This window comes from Scardinius erythrophthalmus, assembly GCF_964197995.2.
Source record: "Scardinius erythrophthalmus genome assembly, chromosome: 9".
NCBI lineage: Eukaryota > Metazoa > Chordata > Actinopteri > Cypriniformes > Leuciscidae > Scardinius > Scardinius erythrophthalmus.
Window position 1 is genome coordinate 44150773 of NC_138229.1, and position 23747 is coordinate 44174519.

At 42.3% G+C, this 23747-nt stretch overlaps 1 protein-coding gene across 1 annotated transcript in view; it reads right to left on the reverse strand.

Moving 5' to 3' along the window:
* Positions 1-1530: 1530 nt before the first annotated feature.
* The window catches only part of LOC308695883 (protein NLRC3-like), a gene marked incomplete at both ends in the record, with an annotated part of 36443 nt that continues 14226 nt past the window's right edge, over positions 1531-23747 (reverse strand). The window contains 5 exons of the mRNA XM_081374144.1: positions 1531-3365; positions 9857-10052; positions 10332-10416; positions 10616-10723; positions 12792-12899. Coding sequence (XP_081230270.1) covers positions 1531-3365; positions 9857-10052; positions 10332-10416; positions 10616-10723; positions 12792-12899 — 2332 coding nt within the window. The remainder of the gene's footprint in view (positions 3366-9856; positions 10053-10331; positions 10417-10615; positions 10724-12791; positions 12900-23747) is intronic.

The window sequence follows — 23747 nt, forward strand, 5'->3', positions numbered from 1 at the left end:
GTGTGAATGAATGATCTGCTTTTAGCAAACTGTATTGCTATACTGAGATGAGTAAAAATCGACTGAAATATGTTGAAATAAAATGTATTTGTATAAGCAATGTATTAAACTGCAAATTAACATTTATATTCCTTATAATAAAATAAAAAAAGACCTATGGTACAGACATATGAAAGACAACATTTCATTGACTAGTTTTGGATAGATTATATATTTTTACTTGGATATTATACAATTTGCAAGCACAATTTGTGGAAAAATAAAATAAAATTGAGATGCTTCCAACTGTGAACCAATGCTCTTGCATTATTTCTTGTGGCTATAGGTGACACACCTGAATGAATGGCTCATTAAGTATGTGGGCCCCATTGTCTCCTCAGGTGTGAACCACTAAATATGCATGATGGTGTTGAATCGTTGACGCCCTTTGCACATATTGCCTTTCCAAACAAAAAGTGTTTTACAAGATTTAAAACAATGTATTGTGTTATGTGAATGATTAGGCAGGATGATTTTCACATCATTTTGAAGAAAAAACTCTAGGCAAGTCTTATTGACACATATTTAGTATGTGTTTTGTGGCCTTATTTCAGAAACTTTAGTTTTTAGTTTTTTCAATAACCATGCATAAACATTATGTACATGCACGTTGCTCACATATTATGGTAGCCCTGTTTGTGCTAAATATAGTGTAATTACACCTTTGCCATTAATATGTTTATAAGCAACTGAAAAAAGCACAAATGTCAGGGCATGTCAGAACATCTCAAGGACCCCAAAAACCCCTTAGACCCCAGAGGGTTAATGAAGTGGTCAAAATCATGTCTGACCCGCTCCATGTCTCTCGATATATTGCACATCCTATCTTACTCGTGCTCTTCACTTTTCATAATCAACATAGATGAAAAAAATAACATTATAATATTTTAACAAATATGAAAATAAATGCGCTTATTTAATGGCTACACATATAGAAGGCCTACAGACTCTCTATTTGTACAAATTGCTGCACATTCATTTACTTCTGAATTTTGCACACATAAGTTGAAAGGCATTTGTTTGTGCATAGTAAAACATATCTGCAACATTTATCAAGTTCACGGATAATGGTGCATGCATTTATCAATTATTATCTTAATGAATAATGTAACAAAGACGAGCGTGTAAACTGCGTTGTTTGTTTATTCAGAATGGAATGGATCGCAAATGGATCCGAATGAATAAACGTTTAAAAAAAAAAGTGAACAGTGATGTTCAGAGAAAATGAACAAGAATGAACTTTGGATGGCCTAGGAGGAGTAGGCCTACTATATGTCTTTTCTTCCTCAAGTATGAGTATGAGCAAATATATAATTCTATTAATTAATTAATTAATTAATTTAATTTGACTAATTCATTTTCAGACTATTACTTCATATGTCAGGCTTTACAGGGATAAGTTCATGTTCATGATGGGGAATCACTATAGAGTAATGTAGATAAAGACATTTTTCAGATGAGAGCAAAACATGACAAAATATATTAAAAGACTTACAGAGCTCTTCTGGAGGTTTTGATGACTGCCGATAATCTAATGAGACACTCGTCTGATTTCTTGAATTTCTGAAGCTCAAACTCCTCCAGCTCTTCCTCTGATGTCAACAACACAAAGGCTAAAGCAGACCACTGGGCAGGTGAAAGGTCACCAGATTTGAGACTTCCTTTGCTAAAGTGGGTCTGAATCTCTTTCACTAGAGTTTGGTCGTTCAGTTCATTCAGACAGTAGAACAGATTGATGGATCTCTCTGCAGGAAGATCATCTTCTAATTTCTGCTTAATGTACTGAACTATTTCCTTGTTGCTCTGGTCACTGCCGACTTGCTGTGTCAACAGACCTCGTAAGAGTCGTTGATTGGACTGGAGTGACAGACCGAGGAGGAAGCGAAGGAAAAGGTCCAGGTGTCCATTGTCACTCTCGAGCGCCTTGTCCACTGCAGTCTTGAGAAAATCAATCATGGTTTCATTTCTGTTTTCCTGTTCTGTAGACTCATGATCAAACACACTTGACTTGTTGATGTCTAGAAACAGATGTGCATAAAGGGCTGCAATAAACTCTTGAATGCTCAGGTGAACAAAGCAGTACATGGTACCAAGAACGATCCCTGTTTCCTCCTTAAAGATCTGGGTACACATGCCTGAGTACACTGATGCCTTATAGACGTCAATACCACAGGCTTCCAGGTCTGTGTCATAGAAGATCAGGTTGTTTCTTTCCAGCTGATGAAATGCCAGTTTCCCCAGTGAAAGGATGGCGTCTTTATCCCAGGAAACATCTGGTGTGTATTCTCCATCATACTTTCGGTGGCTCTGCTGGATCTGAAAGCGGAGAAAGTGTGTGTACATTTGTGTCAGAGTCTTGGGAGTGTCTTCAGTGTTTGATTCCTGCAGTGTTTTAGAGATCTCATCAGCCTGAGTGTTTTTCACATCATTATTTCTTTTCTCCTCCAGAATGTTCTGGAGAACCGTGGCTGAAATCCAGCAGAAGACTGGGATGTGGCACATGATAAAGAGACTCTTTGATTGTTTAATGTGATCTAAGATTGTGTTGGCCTGATTCTGATCAGTGAATCTTTTTTTGAAGTACTCTTGCTTTTGTGCGTCACTGAATCCTCGTATCTCTGTCAGCCGGTCGATACAGTCAGGAGGAATCTTACTGGCAGCTGCTGGTCTGGTGGTGATCCAGATGAGAGCAGAAGGAAGCAGATTTCCCTTCATGAGGTTTGTTAGGAGAACATCCAGAGAGACTGGTGATGATACATCACGCCACGTCTCATTACAATCAAACTTCAGAGGAAGACGACATTCGTCCAGTCCATCAAGGATGAACAGCACTTTGAACTGATTCCTTCTTGTAAGGTTCAGTCCTTTTGTCTCTGGGAAAAATTGAGTTATAAGGTCCATCAAACTTAGTTTTTCTTTCTCGTTTAAGTTCATCTCTCTGAATTGAAGAGGAAATATGAAGCCGATATCTTGATTTTCTTTTCCTTCAGCCCAGTCCAGAACAAACTTTTGCACAGAGACTGATTTTCCGATGCCAGCGACTCCTTTTGTCAGTACAGTTCGGATCTCCTTGTCTTGTTCAGAAGCTTCAAACAAATTTGTACATTCAACCTGTATCTCTTGTGCTTCATGGTGTCTGGAAGCAACTTCAATCTGTCTCACCTCATGTTCAGTATTGACCTGTTTACTGCCACCCTGAGTGATATAGAGATCTGTGTAGATGTTATTCAGAAGTGTGGAGTCACCTTGCTTCGCAATACCTTCAAACACACACTGATACTTCTTCTTTAGGCCACATTTCAGCTGAGGAATGAAGAACAGCTCATCTAAACACAGGAACAGAAAATATATAGTTTTAGTCTTAATTTTCTCTCATACATTTATAAGAGACAATCAGACAGATGATCATGAGTGTCACGAGCTGAGCTGTGACGTGCTCACAAAGCCAGCAGCCAGCCGAACGCCGCCGCTAACCTTCACTGTCATTGCCGTTTTGCTGATCTATTACGGGTGCACTATTTACAATATCGTTTACTACAGTTTGCCATAAATACCAGCTAGCATGCAATGTTGTTTAAGGTGCAGGGAAAGGCCTACCGGCATTCTTAAATGGCAAATGGTTGTGCTTGATTCCATGCATATATTACACAAACTATACATTGACATTTTGTCGCCCATCTGTATTAACGTCTTTTGGTATCAAGTAATGAAAATATCCACACTGGCTGTCAAACCTTTTATTTATTTAGTAAAAGCTTTGTTATTATAACAATGTACACATTTAACCCACCACCGTCCCGATCTCCGGTTCAACTTCCTGCTTTCGCGTGAGGAAGCCGAGGGGATGTACCACTGTGTTGAAATAGAGGGGTTTCGCGGGTGATGGGCGGGAGAAACCATTATTGCAGGGGTGTTTTTGTGTTTTTACTTGTAGGGGTTTTTTCTTTACAAATGTGATTTTGGTGGGGGAGAAATGTTGGATATGTGTTTTTTTATTTGTTGTTTGCTTGTTTGATTTATTATTTAATTATTTTCCTGTGGTTTCATGGTTAATTGTTTTCTTAGCAGTAGGGCGATCTAGTGGGTGGGGCTACAGCTATTTTAAGGCTGTATTAGGCCCCATGGCGTCAGTTGAAGCAGGGCTGTGCTGAGAGAAAGAACTGTTGCATAGTAATGCTGGTTTGTATAGTGTGCAGGGTCCCACGAGACGTAGCCTGGCAACTTACTGCCTATTTATTTTCTTTATGAACAGTTTTTGTTTTGCATTTTTTTTTATTATTGTCCTGACACTGTAAATATTTTCACGTGTTTGAAAATATAAAGGAAAAAAAAAATAAACAAGAAGCTTCTTAAGAAACTTGCATCTTCCCTGACTCCGCCCTCGATCATCTTGCCACATTTGGTGTCAGAAGTGGGATTTGGAGTCAGGTGGAAGTGAAGAGTTAAAACAAGCCAGGATGTCCACCAGAAGGAATAAGAAGGCGGAGGAAGATGGAGCGATGGGAGGCGATACTGAGCATATGGAGCCCACTCCAGATCCCGCCACTGCTGATCCTGCTTTCAACCGGATGGCAAAGATGTTCGAATCCTTTATGGAGGTGCAACGGGCCAGAGATGAGCGGCTGGAGAAGGAGTCGTCCAGGCAAGCCCATCAGTTCCAAGTCCTCACCCATCAGGTGACTCAGCTACAGCTGGATGTGGAGGTGACTCGGGAACGGAGGACCGTACCGTTTACAACGGACTTACAGGACCCTGCACCTGAGCCACCATCAACCCCCAGCCGTCGGCCTAGAGGCTATGAACCAAAGATGGCTAAGCTGGAAGACTCTGATAATATCGAGCACTACCTAACCACCTTTGAGCGGCTCGCAACAGTCTTTGACTGGCCAGAGGAGGACTGGGCCATTCATCTCATTCCGCTCCTGACTGGCAAGGCCCGGAGTGCGTTTGTAGCTATGGATTCGGAGAGCACTTTGGACTATGACCTTTTAAAGGAGGCAGTGCTAAAAAAATATGAGATCAACTCGGAAACTTACCGCATGCAGTTTAGAGCCTTGGAGACCAGGCCGGAGGAGACGCCCCAAGAGCTTTACGTCCGGCTGAAGGATCTCTTCTGCAACTGGGTCAAGTACGATCGGAGCAGCAAAGAGGATCTCATGGAACTTATTGTGCTGGAACAGTATCTCAGAGTACTCTATCCAGAGGTGAAGACCTGGGTCAAGGAGCACAACCCAGCAACTGCAGCTGAGGCTGCCAAACTGGTAGAGAACTTTGTGGCAGCACACAGAGGCCCCAGGAGCTACCGGTATGCTGGAATGCTGGACAGACAAGCCCGGGGTAAGTCTGTGGGTGTTGGTAGAGGAGTTGGTTTTGAAGCTACCCCTAGTCACAATGGAAATGCCCTGTCCCTTCCCCCAGATAGTGGCAAGCTGCAAGGCATAACATGTTTTAATTGTGGTAGGGAAGGTCATAAGAGCCCCTCTTGCCCCCTCAGGAAGTCTAAGTACACCCACCTGTGTTATGTTCCCAATCCCACCTCACCCTTTAAGAACCAGCAGAACAGGGACCCTGTTATTACCATCGAGCTTAATGGCAAGCTGGTCACGGCTCTCATAGACACAGGCTGTTCACAGACATTGGTGCAAGCTGATCTAGTCCCCCAAGAGTTCAAGAACTTTAATGACAAGCTTACTGTTGTTTGTGTTCATGGTGATCCGAGCGAGCACAGCACAGCGGATGTTTATGTTAGGGTGTGTGGTCAGACATATCTGCTTAGAGTAGGACTAGTCCCAAAACTCCCCTATCCAGTGTTGTTGGGGCAGGATCTCCCTGTACTGCCGGAACTAGTGAGCAAGACTGCTTGGTGTGGGGTAGTCACTAGAGCTATGGCTAGGGAGCAACACCAAGAAGACCTGTCCGAATTGCCTTATCATGGAGAGGATATTCAGGTACAGCCCACATACACCAGGGAAGAGAGGTATGAGAGGCGCAGACAAAAGGTTGGAGAGATTTTAGAACTTTCTCATATGCAGCCGGAGGCGGAGGTAGATGTCCCTAGTTTGACGGAGGAGAACGTAACTTTTAAGGTTGATCTGGCTAAAGAGCAGAGGGCGGACCCTACCCTGAGCCCCTTGTTTAAGAAAGCAGAGGAGGGTTTTTGTTTTGTTCCTGTACTTGGGAAGGAAGGGTACATTTTGCAGAACAACCTCCTTTATAGGCAGAGTGAGGAAGGACTTCAGCTAGTGGTGCCCCACAAATTCAGAAAAGAGGTGTTGGAGCTAGGTCACACTATACCATGGGCTGGACACTTAGCTTATATGAAAACACTGCAGAGAATAGGCAAGCGTTTTTATTGGCCAGGGCTATTTGGAGAAGTGAAGATCTTTTGTAAGTCCTGTCCCCAGTGTCAGTTATCGGGAGGCAAAGGCCTTGCCCATGCCCCTTTAATTCCCTTACCGGTTGTGGATATTCCCTTTCAACGGATAGGAATAGACATAGTTGGACCCCTGGAGAGGAGCACGTCAGGGAACAGATTCATTTTGGTTATATGTGATTATGCAACCAGATACCCAGAAGCGTTTCCAATGAGAGAGGTCACTACTAAAAAGGTTGCTACGGCCATGTTGCACCTGTTCTCCCGAGTAGGGATTCCCTGTGAGGTCCTAACAGATCAGGGCCCTAACTTTATGAGCAAAATCCTCCGACAAGTGTATGATCTGTTAGGGATAAAAAGAATCAGAACCACTCCTTATCACCCACAGACAGATGGACTAGTTGAGAGGTTCAACCAGACCCTGGTGAACATGCTCAGGAAGTTTGTGAATGACACTGGAAAGGACTGGGACCAGTGGCTACCTTACCTGCTGTTTGCATACAGGGAGGTCCCTCAGGCATCAACGGGATTCTCACCCTTCGAGCTCCTGTATGCACACCAGGTTCGAGGTCCACTGGATGTTTTGAAGGAAACCTGGGAAGGAGAGACCTCAGGCAAGACAGACATCATCTCCTATGTCCTGAAGATGAGGGAGAAGCTTGCAGCTGCAACTGCTTTGGCTCAGGAGAACCTCCGAAAGGCGCAAGGTCGGCAGAAGGCGTGGTATGATCGGTCAGCCCGTACACGCTCTTTCCAACCGGGGGAGAAGGTCCTGCTGTTGCTGCCAAGCTCAGACAACAAGCTGCTTGCAAAATGGCAGGGGCCGTATTCGGTGACCAAGAAGATGGGACAAGTGACCTACGAGGTCCACATGCCAGACCGGCGCAAGAAACATCAGGTCTTCCACGTAAATATGCTGAAGAAGTGGAGTGAGAGGCCGGAGCCTGCAGTGTCTGCAATGCTAATCCGTGCGGTTGAGGAGGAAGAAGAGTACAGTGAGCAGTACTTGCCTGGTCGTGACGAGGAGAGCAAGCTGGATGTGAGTCATCTGTCAGAGGCTCGACAGCGTGAGCTAAGTCACTGCTTACCTGAAGGCCTCTTTGTGGAGCGACCGGGACGGACAGCGGTAGTGGAGCATCGGATTGTGCTGAAGGACGAACAGCCGGTGAGACAAGCTTCCTACCGGGTACCAGAACGCCTGCTACCGGTCCTGAAGGAGGAGCTGGACATGATGTTACAGCTTGGAGCGATCGAGCCATCCTTCAGTGAGTGGAGCAGCCCAATCATCTTGGTTCCTAAAAAGGACGGTGGCCTTCGGTTCTGCCTGGACTTCCGGAAAGTCAACACCCAGGCCAAGTTTGATCCTTACCCCATGCCGAGGGTTGATGACTTGGTGGAGCGTTTGGGTAAGGCCAAGTTCCTGACTACCCTTGACCTCTGCAAGGGTTACTGGCAGGTGCCTTTGTCAAAGGAGAGCAAGGAGCTGACGGCTTTCAGGACGCCGTTTGGTCATTTCCAGTTTACAGTGCTTCCATTTGGGTTGCATGGAGCGCCAGCCACATTCCAGCGCCTTATGGATAGAGTACTCAGGGGGACAGAGGGCTTTGCCGCCGCCTACCTTGACGATATCGTCATCTATAGTGCAAGCTGGGTGGAACATTTGCATCATCTACAGCATGTCCTCTCCCTGGTGAAAGAGGCGGGCCTGACCATCCACCCAAAGAAATGTGCCTTGGCTAAAGAAGAGACTTCCTACCTTGGCTTTGTGCTAGGCCGAGGTGTCATCCGCCCGCAAGTAGGGAAGGTGGAGGCCATCATGGCTGCAGAGCGACCAACCACCAAGAAACAGGTGCGTTCCTTTTTAGGGCTAGTGGGTTGGTACCGACGCTTTATCCCAAACTTTTCTGAGAAAGCAGTGGTGTTGACTGAGCTGACCCGCAAATGCCAGCCAAATAAGGTTGATTGGACTCAGGAGTGTGAGGCAGCTTTTAAAGACTTGAAGGGCTCCTTGTGCAAGGAGCCTGTGCTCCTCAGCCCAGACTTTGAGAAACTTTTCACGGTACAGACCGATGCCTCTGAGAGAGGGTTGGGGGCTGTTCTGTTGCAGGGAGACAGTGGACAACTCCAACCGGTGGCCTACATTAGCCGTAAGCTGCTGCCGAGGGAATGTAACTACTCCACAGTGGAGAAAGAGTGCCTAGCAATTAAGTGGGCATTGGACTCCTTCAGATACTATTTGCTTGGGCGCAAATTTGTCCTGGAGACTGATCACCGAGCATTGTCTTGGCTGGGACAAATGAGGGATTCTAATGCAAGGATCACACGGTGGTTCTTGGCAGTTCAGCCATTTGACTTTCACGTTTTGTACAGGGCTGGAAAAGTGAACTGTACGGCGGACTTCCTGTCTAGGATGCCACAGGGGGCATCTCCAGAAGGGGGGGGAAATGTCACGAGCTGAGCTGTGACGTGCTCACAAAGCCAGCAGCCAGCCGAACGCCGCCGCTAACCTTCACTGTCATTGCCGTTTTGCTGATCTATTACGGGTGCACTATTTACAATATCGTTTACTACAGTTTGCCATAAATACCAGCTAGCATGCAATGTTGTTTAAGGTGCAGGGAAAGGCCTACCGGCATTCTTAAATGGCAAATGGTTGTGCTTGATTCCATGCATATATTACACAAACTATACATTGACATTTTGTCGCCCATCTGTATTAACGTCTTTTGGTATCAAGTAATGAAAATATCCACACTGGCTGTCAAACCTTTTATTTATTTAGTAAAAGCTTTGTTATTATAACAATGTACACATTTAACCCACCACCGTCCCGATCTCCGGTTCAACTTCCTGCTTTCGCGTGAGGAAGCCGAGGGGATGTACCACTGTGTTGAAATAGAGGGGTTTCGCGGGTGATGGGCGGGAGAAACCATTATTGCAGGGGTGTTTTTGTGTTTTTACTTGTAGGGGTTTTTTCTTTACAAATGTGATTTTGGTTGGGGAGAAATGTTGGATATGTGTTTGTTTATTTGTTGTTTGCTTGTTTGATTTATTATTTAATTATTTTCCTGTGGTTTCATGGTTAATTGTTTTCTTAGCAGTAGGGCGATCTAGTGGGTGGGGCTACAGCTATTTTAAGGCTGTATTAGGCCCCATGGGGTCAGTTGAAGCAGGGCTGTGCTGAGAGAAAGAACTGTTGCATAGTAATGCTGGTTTGTATAGTGTGCAGGGTCCCACGAGACGTAGCCTGGCAACTTACTGCCTATTTATTTTCTTTATGAACAGTTTTTGTTTTGCATTTTTTTTTATTATTGTCCTGACACTGTAAATATTTTCACGTGTTTGAAAATATAAAGGAAAAAAAAAATAAACAAGAAGCTTCTTAAGAAACTTGCATCTTCCCTGACTCCGCCCTCGATCATCTTGCCACAATGAGTCTCTTACCTTCTAGAGCATCAGCAGCTTCATCTTGCTTCATCTCTCTCAGGTAATATAGTGTGAGATCAAGAGCTGATTCTTTGATACTGGATTTGTTCTCAATAAAGTTCTTTACAAAGTGATGTGTGTTCTCTTTTTGTAATATTTTCTTAAACTTCTCCAGCTCATTCTTCAGAAATGTGATTATTTTGCTCTCAAGATCCTACAAACAAAAGTAAGAAAAAAGACACAATTTAAACCATTGTACATCTACATTTCGTCAACACTATTTATTCAATAACTATAATATCTATAAAAAAAATCCAGTTAAAAGATTAACATGTTAACCAGCTGTTATTTGTAACAAATAGAAAAATAAAAAAATATATAAGTGCTTCAAAGGAAAAATAGTGATCTAGAGGAATTACATTAAATTTGTTTTTTTCAATAACATATTTGTTTGTTGTAAATATTAAACATTTATAAAAATGTGTTTTCCTACCTGGAAGATTCCTAGAAGATTGTCTTTGAAATTCTTGTGGTTCCTGTGAGTCTGAACATCTGAGTCTAATGTCTCACATTGAAGCCTGTAATTAAATAGATACTGATTTTCCGGGCAAAATATCACAGAAAGAGAAAAAAGCATTTGCTGTGAATACTCTAATAAATATTTGATTGGAATAATGATAAATATTGGATCTAAAAATGTTTCATGATTGTTATTCACTGATACAATTTTTTAAACACAGTCAATGTGTGACAAAATATTAGAAACTCATGAAATACCTTTTATTAGATGATGGTGTTTTCTCACTGAAGTCTGGTGGATCTCCACCTTTAGACCAATCACTCTTCAGAGACACAGAGCTGGACACATGTGAGCCTGATCTTACACTGATGACACAAAGAACAGAGAGAGAGAGAAAACACTTTAGTAAAGGAGATACTTACGTCTCATTTGAAAAGGTTTAATGTTGCAAATAGTAATTAAATTTAGTATAGCCGTGCATTTCTCCATTTATGACTACGGTTTGATGGATAAATATATACATGTTTAGTTTCATGATCTATTTTCCATTGTGAATTTGTGTCTCCTTGTGGCTGCCTGTGTAATTGTGTTACTGGAATGGGAGCATGCCTATGTTCCCACAGCCCTATGTTCCCACAGCCCTATGTTCCCACAAATGGCCTACCCCTGACCCCGCCCCTAAACTTACCCGTAAATGGGGTTTAGACAATGTTCCCACAAATGACCTACCCCTGACCCCACCCCAAAACATACCCGTAACAGGGGTTTAGACAAATCGTAAAAAAAATTTAAAAAATCTTAGAAATGTGGGAACATAGGGCTGTGAGAACATAGGGCTGACCAGGCACGTGCACAGGTAGGGCTCAACCTGTGCAGAGCACATGCCCTTTTTGCCCTTACACTCCGAAGTGCCCTTTTTTTGGTGGTGTTTTTATTTTTATTTTATTTTTTAAATCAATGCTATTGGTCACCCTTTATGTCTGTCTGTCTGTTTTACAAATATTTAGCCAATGAAAGTTCTTAAAAGGAGCTTTTGTAAATCTTATTCGATCCTCAAGCTGTTAGTAAGCTGATAACTCCGCCCCCTCTATATTCACTGAATCAACTAAAGTTCCACAGCAGCCGCACAGTAGACAGCAGCAGCTGAACGAAGTTTTGCGAAGGGTAAATAAATATCTTGTTGTTTGAATAAGTACTACTAAACACTATGTCTATAAAGACTCATATTTTATTTATTTGATGTCTTACCATTTACCATTTACATGTGGGACATCGCCTGAGAGAGGTCTAGGCTAGCATTTGCCATCTAGTCATAGTCGGCGCCGTTTTAATGACGGACAAAAAAATGCACACTTGCACACATTCGCTGGTCAAAAACTATATATTGATAAGTAATACAACAACATATAATTTGTTTTTACTATCGGAAAATCATAACAGGTGCGCCCCCGCGCTGTTTCGTACGGGAACTTACACAAAGCGACGAGTGATCCTCGTCACCTAGGTAACATATATTTCTAAGAAATGTCTTCTTTGCTTTATGATTGCTGATACACTTAATTTATTAACATTTAGGCTAATCATGTTATGGTGATAATATTAAATTATGGTTAATTCACGGCTGTTAATAGGCATGTATTCGCTATCTAGCTAATTTTAAAATCCATAGTAGGCTATTCTATAGCCTACTCTCCGCTCGTCCTCACATGTATAAAATGTCGTAGGCTATAACATGGTTTTACTACAGTAATGTTGTAGTAGTAACTAAAAAAAACATTACAGAAGATCACTGTGAAATCTTTAGATTTTATCATGCAGAATGTAATTTATGATTTAATTCATTGCCAGGTAGGCGGATACATGTTGGATATGCTATAGTAACGGTATGGCTATAGTTTCTTATAATCTGGTATTGAGTTGGACATAATTACTTAAATTATATTTCAAAATAGTTTGTCAAAAATACTTGACTCATTGCTCTACCTTCCCCTCTTCTCAATGTCATACATAATCATGTTAACCAAATAATACATATTAGTTTATAAAACCAAACAGAATAGCTTACCCTGTTTATCTATAGCCTATTATCTATATTATTATTATGGTTGTTATTAATCGTGAATAAATCTAAAGCTTTTGAGACTATTATTTTGTGTCATTGAATTTGTCATGAAGATGTGACCATTTCTTCCTTTTATGTAGGCTTAAAAAAAAATTAAAAAAGGCAGGGGGGTGCCCTTTTTCAGTTTCAGCACATGCCCCTCAAAAGGTCTGTGCACGGCCCTGGGGCTGACCCCACTGGGATGAGTTTCATAAGGTTCCCAGGAATTGAGTTTTATTGTGGCTTATTGTTTAATTCAGTCAAGATCATTCACATACACCACTGTGGGCAAATAATGCAACCCTATAATGTAATGTAAACACACAAAATACCTTTTATTAGATGATGGTGATTTCTCACTGAAGTCTGGTACTTCTCCACCTTTAGACCGATCACTCTTCAGAGACACAGAGCTGGACACATGTGAGCCTGATCTTACACTGATGACACAAAGAACAGAGAGAGAGAGAAAACACTTTAGTAAAGGAGGATCAACTGTGTCTGAAACACATCTGTGTCTTTATCTAATCCTCCACAGAAATACACACACTCACACAATTTACAGTTTTATAGTTAACGTCCCGGGTTACATATGTAAACTTAGTTCCCCGAAGGGAATGGACGCTGCGTGGAAACGCGGTGGGAACGCCTCCAGCGTAGTGCGTCTGAAGCATGAATGAAATCAGTCAATGGCGAGACGGAACGTAGTAGGCAGGTGACGTCACCGACCAGGAAACTATAAAGCACCCAGAATCACAAGCGTGACAGCTTCTGACGTTACTGAAGCAAGCGATCACGGGGATGCCGGGAGTATGGCAAAGTATGGCACGTCGCCATACGAGCAAGTCTCCGTAGTGTGTAATAAAGGCGCACAGGCTGACGAAAGAACTTGCGCCCCAGGAGTGGAGCTAAAATCGAGACTATAAAATCTGACGAATGTGTGCGGTGAGGACCAGCCTGCCGCATCACAAACGTCCTGAAGAAAGACTCCTGAAAGGAGAGCCTTAGAAGCAGCCATACTCCGGGTGGAGTGAGCCAGTACAGCCAAAGGTGAAGGCTGACTGACTGACTCGTAAGCAAGTGAGATGGCCTCGACCACCCACTTGCTCATCCTTTGCTTAGATGCAGGGCACCCCTTGTTGAGCGACCCAAAACAAACAAACAACTGTTCAGACTTCCTCCACAGGGCAGCTCTGTGGACATAAGCATCTAGAGCCCTAACTGGGCAGAGCAAGTTAAGTTACTACTGGTCCGACGTCAGAAACGGAGGAGGACAAAAAGCCTGCAGTATGACAGGTCTAACTAAAGTAGTTGGAACCTTTGGAACATAACCTTGTATAGGATAGAGGAAGGCCTTAGCCATGCCAGGTGAGAATTCCAGGCATGAGGGAGCATCCGAGAGTGCTTGAATGTCTCCAATAGACAAAATAGCAAGCAGGAAAATAGTTTTGAGAGTAAGGAACTTCTCGGAAACCTCTTCAAGGGGCTCGAAAAGAGCTAAGGAGAGACCCTCTAGGACGATGGCCAAGTCCCATGATGGTACCCTCGTGCGTAGTCTGCGTACTACTGGCCTCAGCCTCAAAGTGCCACGAAGGAAGCGAGATATAAGTGGGTGTCTCCCAATATAAACTCCACTCGAAAGAACGTGGTAAGCAGCTAGGGCCGCCACGTACACCTTCAGTGTGGAGTGGGATAACCCCGTGGAGAGACGGTCCTGCAGGAACTCCAGCACTGTACCAACCGGGCAGTTAACTGGGTCCTGTTGACACTCTCCACACCAAGAGGTGAAAAGTTTCCACCTCGCGGCATATAACTTCCTTGTAGCGGGAGCTCTGGATTGGAGAATGGTCTCAACGACCTCAGTCGAGAGACCGGACTCTATGAGCTGAGCCCCCTCAGAGGCTAAGCCCACAGTCTCCATAGCTCTGGGCGGGGGTGAAGGATCGACCCACTCGCCTGAGATAGTAGGTCCCTCCTGATTGGAATCTTCAGGGGAGAGCCGTCGAGGAGGGACACAAGGTCCGAAAACCATACTCGGGCCGGCCAGAACGGGGCTATCAGGAGTAGGCTGACTCCGTCCCGGCGAACCCTTTCCAGAACTCCTGGGAGCAGAGAAATCGGGGGAAATGCATACAGACGTGACCTCGGCCACGCCTGTACCATAGCGTCCAACCCCAGTGAGGCTGGATGGCTGAGAGAGAACCACAGTGGACAGTGTGATGTCTCTCGGGAAGCGAATAGGTCTACCTCGGCACGACCGAAATGTTCCCAAAGTCTCCATTCCCTGGGCCTCGGCCCCTGCCTCAACAGGATATCTGATAAATCACTCTCAAAGACAGAAGTTTCCCCTGGGACCATGAAAGGATCTGACAAGCTAGCTTGAATAATGGGCGCGACCGCAGCACATGGTGGCCCCTCAGGTCTGGGAGGAAGTGTTTCAGAGCCCGAAACACCACCAACATTTCTAGACAGTTTATGTGCCACGAGAGATGATGGACCTGCCACAGACCCTGAGCTAGGCGACCACTCATGATCGCCCCCCAGCCCGTGAGGGAAGCATCCGTCGTTAGCGTTACACGACGACAAGGAGCTCCCAGCACGGGACCTTGGGACAGGAACCAAGGATCCTTCCACATAACCCAGGGCGCGAAGACACCGTCGCAAACTCATGATCGTGCGGAGCGGATGTCCCCTCGGGGAGAATCCCTTGGTTCTGAGCCACCACTGAAGTGGTCTCATGTGCAATAGGCCAAAAGGAATAACGTTGGACGCTGCTGCCATGAGACCTAACAGTCTCTGGACCTGTTTCACAGTGAGTAACTGGCCTAGCTTGATCTGATTTACTGCAGCGAGAATCGAAGCAATACGAGCAGGGGAAAGTTGTGCCTGCATCGTCGTCGAATCCCACACCACACCGAGAAAGGTGGATCTCTGTACTGGAGAAAGCACACTCTTCTTGGTGTTGAGCCTCAACCCCAATTTCATGATGTGAGCGAGAACGACATCTCGATGCCGAACCGCCTGAGACTGTGATTGAGCTAAAATCAACCAATTGTCGATGTAATTCAGAATGCGGATGCCCTGTAAATGCAGAGGAGCTAGAGCCGCATCCATACATTTCGTGAACGTTCGGGGTGACAGTGCTAGGCTGAACGGAAGAACGTGATACTGGTATGCTTCGCCCCCGAAAGCGAACCTCAGGAACTTCCGATGTTGAGGAAGAATAGACACATGGAAGTTGGCGTCCTTCATATCTATCGTGATAAACCCGTCCTCGGACCTGATTTGTGACACGATCTGCTTTAGAGTGAGCATCTTGAACTTGAGCTTCCCTACACTGCGATATAAAAGACGCAGATCTAAAATTGGACGCAACCCCCGTCTTTCTTTGGAACAATGAAGTACCGGCTGTAATAACCTGATTCCCTGCTGGGAGGAGGAACCCGTTCTATAGCTCCTTTTTGCAGAAGAGTCATAACCTCCTGTTCCATCACCAGAGCCTGCTCGGGGCAGATGAGACCTGAACTGTATAGCGTAATCTCTTTCGATTGTGTGCAGGACCCACTGAGACACATTGGGAAGATTTTTCCACTCTACTAGAAAATCTACTAAGGATACCAGCCTCTCAAGGCTGGCCTCTGGAATGTTTTGAGAGGCAGATACAGTGCCCTGTAACGGCGCACCGGCAGGGAACGACTGATCTGACTGCTCTAGATCCCTCTTCGGAGGGTGTGAGCATCCCTCAGGAAAGCGCTCGCCGGGTCCTTCTGTGCCCTGGCATGAGGGCAGGGTTGACAGAACGGACCCCTGAGGGTACCGAGAGAGAAAGGGCACCATATGATGAGGTGTACTCCAATCTCCCTCGGAGGGGGCCACCCTCAGAGTCCTGACATTTATGGTGTCAGGACTTCTTTTTAGACTTCTTAGCGATAATGACTGTCCTCAGATCAGCCCCATCGCGAGAAGGCTGGGCCTGAGAGCTCCCTGTCTCATCCCAACAATTTCTCTGAGGGGGGGCATGAGACGCTACGCTCTGTTTTTGTTGCGCTCTTTTCGAGGAGCTACTCGATGGCTGGGGCTGCCCTTTACGTTCAGCAGCCCCTGGAATCTTCACTTTCAGGGGGATACATTTTTGAAACGCCGCCGCCTGCTTTTTCTCCTCCTGGAACCTCTCGATGACAGTATTAACTGCGTCACCGAAGAGGCCCGCAGGAGAGAGCGGGGCGTCTAAGAGAAAGGACTTTTCTTTTTCCTTCATCTGGGTCTGGTTTAACCACAAATGCCTCTCCGTGGCCACCAGGGCTGCCATAGACCGGCCGATAGACTTTGCCGTCTCCTTGGTGGCCCGGAGAGAAAGATCTGCTGCCTGACGAAGTTCCCTCACTGTGTCAGCAGAAATCTCACCCCCTTACTAACATCTTCCAACAGGTCAGCTTGGTATGCTTGCAATATTGACATTGTGTGGAAACATGCAATGTTTCAACCACCAGTGCTGATGTATTTTTAAGGGGTCTGGTGGGGAGAGCCGGTGCCTTAAAGGGGTCATGACATGGTTTTTTCTTTTCTTTTATTGTGTTCCCTTAGGTGCAATTATAGTATTACTATAGTTTTTTGGACAAAAAACGTTTAAAATTGAGTGATTTATGACCTTTTCCCACCCTGTTTCTCATGCTCTGATTCAAACAGTCTGTTTTGGGGGTGTTTCCCCTTTAAGAGTTCAGTGTTAACACCCACTGTTATGATTGGATAACGTCAGTGCCTATGCATCAATTGTTAACGCCCCCTTGTCAAAACGTGCGGATTTTTCGGAGCTGTGTTTACCGTTACCATAGTAACGGGTGATGCGTGCGAGGCAATTGCAATGATGTTTGCGTCGGAATCAGAGGAAATTAACCATCAACACAACTAAGAATGCATCAGCCCGTCCACATAGAAAGTGTGAAACTATTTTGTCAGTTTAACAGCCTACATCTTTTAATAGCCTACGGGGCATGAACATGACGGTCATAAAACAATAAGTAGGCTAAACTAAGTAAAAACACGGTGATTATTCATAATGAATTAAACTGCAATTAACGTTTTAAAAAAAGTTTTAAGTTTTAAATAGCCTACATTACTTACAGTTTGCGTCGTCGTTGTGTAGCCCAGAATAGTCCACACGGCCTTATCTTGTACAAAAGTTTTCTGGCAAAGCCAGCATCAAACTGCGATTGTTCTCAACTTTCACTCATCCTTGAAATGTGGAGAACACACGTCACTGGGACGTCCGCGAAAAATAAACTGCATCCATCTTCCCCTGACGTCTGGATCTTTCAGCAGTGTATATTATTCAAACATGTTGTTTGTCCACAGCCAGGAACAGCACATCTGCGTGTCGTGACATTGCAATCTTATTGTAAATAGACCCACTCGCTGCACGTCGACTGAACACATGTGAAGCGCGTGACAGATGCGATGATGAAATGAGGTAACTTAGTTATCTTGCGCTTGAGGCGTTGTTGTCTACGCTCTACGCTGGAGGCGGTCATATGCAAACGACTGCTACGTCACTCCGTACCGTGACGTCACTTCATACCATGGATCCAGAATGAGCTGTATTTAGAGCTTGATTAAATAAATGATTTGTTTATAATGGGGAGGACGTCTTAAGTTATGAAACTTGCAGGACGTTTTAATGGTACAAAGACCTCTTATATACCAAAAGATCAAGGCAAATTTGGTTTCTCATGTCATGACCCCTTTAAATGACGATGCCGATTCGGGAGAGAGATAGCTCGCGAGCGTCTCCTCCACCCTCAGCATCGACACATAACCAAATGATTTCGCTCCCATAATATTAGCGTAGGCATTTGACTGGTTGACTAAACCAGGGGTCGGCAAGTAACTTTGGCCGCGGGCCAATATTTTTTTTAACCAGTAGATGGCGGGCCAGCTACACAGAGTAGGCCTATGGATACAAATTAAATACTCTTATATATAGGCCTATAATCGCGGAATATGATGGGTCCGTCACCGTCCGCGTGGATCATTCGTTCAGTCGTTTTTTTCTAATTAAAACCAAAAATAAAAAGATGAAAAACGACTTGTTTTTCCATTATTTATTTCCTGAACTAAAATGAAAAAAAGAATAAATACGGGTTTTCTGATTTTCTGATTGTGCTCAGATCAAAAATAGAAAAAATTAATTACTGGATTAGACAAATTTTAATTTTGATTTTTAATTTTTAATTTAACACCTTAGGCATATATCAAGGAAATCATTTTAATCAGATCAAGTACTATTGTGGTAACAGATTACAGCCATTTTAATAAAGGTGTGAATAGCAATCATGCCTCATTCGCTTACAGTCCAACTTTTTAACTTTATTCCTTTTTTATTATTATTATTTATTCGGGACACACACATGCACACCTAAGGTTTAAGGAGGTCTGCATGGGACTGTTTTTTTTTTTTTGTCCCGCTCCCACAAGGTTCTATTCAGCAACCGCTTAAAATACTCTGTGTTCACCCGCTTTATTTCCCGACCTGACGGGTCTGCAAAATTTAGACATTTGTATGTCTCTAATGGAAAGAAGGAGATTAAGTAGCCTATAATAATTATAAATGCTATACAAAAATTGTGTTCGTGTCAATATAAATATTAGTTTATTTTAACATTGTAGCCTACTGTCAGCAGAGAAAAAAAATGCCACAGAAAAAATGTATGAATTATAAATAACATAAATTAAATAGGACAAAGCCTATCACTCAAATTTCTAAGCAACATAAACGAAAATCATATTGCCCTACTGACAAATGAAGTAGGCTATTTTTCTGCCGAACTATTTCAAACATCCTTGCAAAAAAAGAATGTTGTTGACTGACAATGGTTTCAGTACCAAACAGCTCCTCAGAGCTAGGTGTACAGGTGGTCAGAATTAACCCCCTGGGGTCGGCTATTGCACCAGCGCGATAGGCTCGTTTATTTCCTTATGAGTGCAAAAAAAAAAAAAAAAATTTTTTTTTTATCTTATATGCTTGTGTTATACATCAATCGATCCTGTTTAGTGTATATTTTTTTGTGTATGCTCATAATTAAAACAAAGTGTTGTGCTTTTCGCCAAATAAAGACAAATAAACATGATGCGAGTTCTGCCTACTCTCCGTCAGTGAAGTCAATTCTGAAACGCGTCCGAAAATGAACTGTAACTTAGCGAATACTCAGTCAAACAGGCATACAGACACACAGGCATAAAGCTTGAATTCTCTTCTTTTAAATGAAGTATTTTTTATAAAAAACAAATATTCACAGTTTATATAATATGTATGTAAAGAGAGAGATGTCAGTCGTTCTCATCTCAGCTAATTAAGTTTTAATGTGACTCCGCCTACGGAGACCGCGCTATACAAACGCAAATGTGAGGCAATCCATACAAACCTGTGAAACGCCCACATCCGCTGGATAAGGCCAGTGACACACTGGATGCGTGGCGTAAGCGTCTCAGCTGCGTGGCGTGTCCGTTTTTATTTCGGCTCCCATGTTAACAGTTTAGAGTTTGCACACTGCCTGTGTGAGACGCGCGTCTCAGGCGCGGCACGAGCCGCGTGGAAAACGCGTGCATACTAGAAATAGAACCGACGCCTATTTTTCACGCGACACGCAAGCGTCTTGGAAGCGTTTCCATGCAAAATTGAATAGGAAAATCTGTTTATATGTCATTTTGACACGAATACATATTAATAAATGTCCTTTTGATGTTTAAAAGTGTCTAGGTTTTGACATAAATGCAAATATAAATGTAATTAATTTCAAATACTGCTGTATTGAATGAACAGCTTTTAGCAAACTCTATTGCTATACTGAGATGAGGAATATATACTGTATGTGTTTTGTCAAAAATAAAGTCATCAACTAACTAATGAATCCTTTACTTTGAAATACGTATGATAAAATGTATACTTTAGTTTTGAAAGACGTTGACTAGTTTTGAATAGATTATAAAATATGTGTGTGTGTGTGTGTATATATATATATATATATATATATATTAGGGCTGGGCGATATGGCCAAAAAATCATATCTCGGTATTTTTTGGTTAAATGGCGATATACGATATATATCTCGGTAATTTGTACGTTTTTCTATTTGGATAAAGAAAATCTGTATTTATTTAACAAAAATGTCATTTCACATCCTGCCCAATGATATCCTACAAACAATGTTGATATTGAAGGATATGGAAACAAATTTAGTGAATGTAATGTAGGCTATGCAATATATTATGTACAAAAAGGTGCTTAAAATCACATTACATTCTAACATTGTAACATTACAATCTAAAAACAGAAATAATGCTTTTGTTTTTAAATTGACTAAAGGCTAAACTAAAAATGAAAATAAAAACAAAAGCACTTAAACTAATTATATTAGCCTGCGTTTGATTACCCCTTTATAATGGTCACTTTCATAAAAATATACTTGTAGGTTTAAAATTCCACATATGGCACATTTATTGTTTCCAACAACAAATATTTTAGTCAGAATTATTGCGCTACTATTCTATTGTGCTCCGTCTGTTTGGCGCACATGCGCGCGGCGGCGCTCATTCACGGAAGCTTGAATATTAGCGGAGATTCAGTTGCAGAAGCTCGTCCTCTCTTGACAGTGAAATGGACATATTTGTTTGACTTTCTAACATTTACAGATGGAGAATATACCTGTGAAATGTAAGTTAAGCACTGAGGAAAGCACCACATCTCAAACGCATTAAACAGCGCAAGTATTTATCTGTCAGTCAGCAACAGTATCTGTCAGTAAGCATCTGACAGGGCAAGCTGCTTTAAACTTGTTAACTATATCTTACCAGTTATTTTGAAGCCCTTAATATAAGCTTGTGTCATGTTTAGGACAAATTGTACTATGTACTTTCACTGTGGCAGCTCACACTGCGTCTTCCGCTATTTTTCAGATGTGCTCGTATCAAACTACTGTATCGATATAAACGGTATTGCCTCATTCCATATCGTTTCAAAAAAATATAACGATATATCGTACAAACTCGATATACCGCCCAGCCCTAATATATATATATATATATATATATATATATATGTGTGTGTGTGTGTGTGTATGAAGAGTTCAGATGCAATAGCGTCTAAATGCCATCTGAAATTTTCTTCTAGAATGATCATTTTTATGAAGCTTGTATATTTAAGTTAGCTATAGGTGACACACCTGAATGAATGGCTCATTAAGTATGCAGGGGCATTGTCTCATCAGGTGTGAACTACTAAATATAGTCCAGTTGGGTAGTGCACATATTAAATGATACCGTTACCGAGGTGATAAAAGCACCAAATTTTACATGAAGCTTCTTTAGGACCTCCTAAATGATTTCAGCCTAGGAGCCCAGCTGAAATATTGAAATTTAGTGTCAAATTACTTAAAAAACAATATTCATGAAAAACGTTTTTTTTTTTTTTTTTCCCTCTGAAGACTCAAATTTCATCATTTAATGTTGTTTTTAGTATTATTATTACTTTTTATTAATATGCATAATCAGTAGTATTAATATTCATAATTAGTAGTATTATGTATCTCTTTTATTACTTTTTATATACATTTATAATCATTTACTCAATGTATGTGGGGAGAGAGACTTTGGGGGACTTTGAGTGTGTGCTGACTTTGTGTGCTGGACTGTTTATATAATGGTATACATTTCACCCCTAATGGAAACCATATGTTCATCTGCTGAATGTATGGTCGCTATGGTGATGTAGTTTTTTTCCTTTGGTCAATATAAAAACCAAGCCTGCGTCTGTAAAGGCAGAGAAGATGACCGGAGAAGATGATGAGAAACTAGCATGAGGACTTTTGTTTTGTCCACTGTCTCTTCTCTCCTATGTTTTATATTAATTAAATAAATACGAGAGATCTCTTGGCAAAATCACTGGTGTCTGTTTCCATGAAATTAAACAACAGGGGAAAGCCAGATTTTTAAATCAACAGCTTGGCGTCACTAAGAACCGGATTGCATAAGGCATTGGTCTAGATCATTAAGGTAAGACTTTTTCCTTTTTTATAAAAGTTTTAAGTCTGCCTGATGATTAGAGACAATGACTGTAACTGCTAAAAAGAACTGTGCTGTTTAAGGAACCTGTGATTTTGCCAATGAATATAAAACATAGTATGATAAAAAAATATAAAAATAATTCAATTTAATTTGGCTTATTTAAGTTCTCTGAAAAGTAAACCTCTAAAAGTATTTGATATGCTGGGATAGAGATAGATCTTTTTTAGGAAGAAGACTATCTAGTCAAAAATTTGGGAAATTAGCTGTAAGACGGTTAAGCTAGGAAATTTGATAGGATACTTGTTAGACATGAGCGGTTAAGTGTGGCGAGTTCCCAGAGAAAGGGGTAAAGATAGTCTCTAAAACATTAACACGCTGGAGTAATACAAGTATGAAAAGGCAGCGATACTGATGACAGGAGTGGTTAATAGTGGCGAGTTCCAGAGGGGTAAAAATAGTCTCTAAAGCATTAACACACTAGAGTCATACAAGTATGAAGGTGCCGATGTAACTAGATAAGATCGCAGGCATTTCTGATTTTGACCGTAAAGCTGTTCAAATTTTTGAGAATACTATTCTGAGTAAGCTTAAAGGGAAAAGAAAATTCAAAGAAATTAATCTGAGATAAAACTAAAAAAAAGAAAAGAAAAAAGAAACTGATCTGAGTTAAACTGAAAAAAAGGAAAAAGAAAACAAGAAATTAATTTGAGATAAAATCCACAAATATTTAAAAAAAGAAAGAAAAAATTGTTTTGAGTTAACTGGAAACTAAACAAAATACTGAAAAACATTGGAGTTAACTTCTCTCTAAATTTCTTTTGTTCTGTGAAGTGAAGAGAGGGAAAGAGAGTGAGACAGCCCCTCCCTTCAGAATTTGCTCCATACCTTCACACACACATATACTGTAGTTGGAGAAGGGAGAGAGAGAGAGAAGAAGGGCAGCCTCTGACACACACACACACACATACATACATGCACATATGCATACACACACATATATAGGCTTGCAGTTCTGAGCGCACACACATAATATACATACAGAGAGAGAGAGAAGCAGAGTACCATTGCCCCACCCTTAGAGAAACACACTCACAGACACACACATCCCTGCTGTTCTGAGCAGCACAAAGTAACTTTGCAAGATGGCAGAAAGTGACTGTAACAGCAGATCAATTTCGGCTTGGTACCTTGAAAGAAAGAGCAAGAAACAAGCTAAGCTTTTGAAAAAAGGA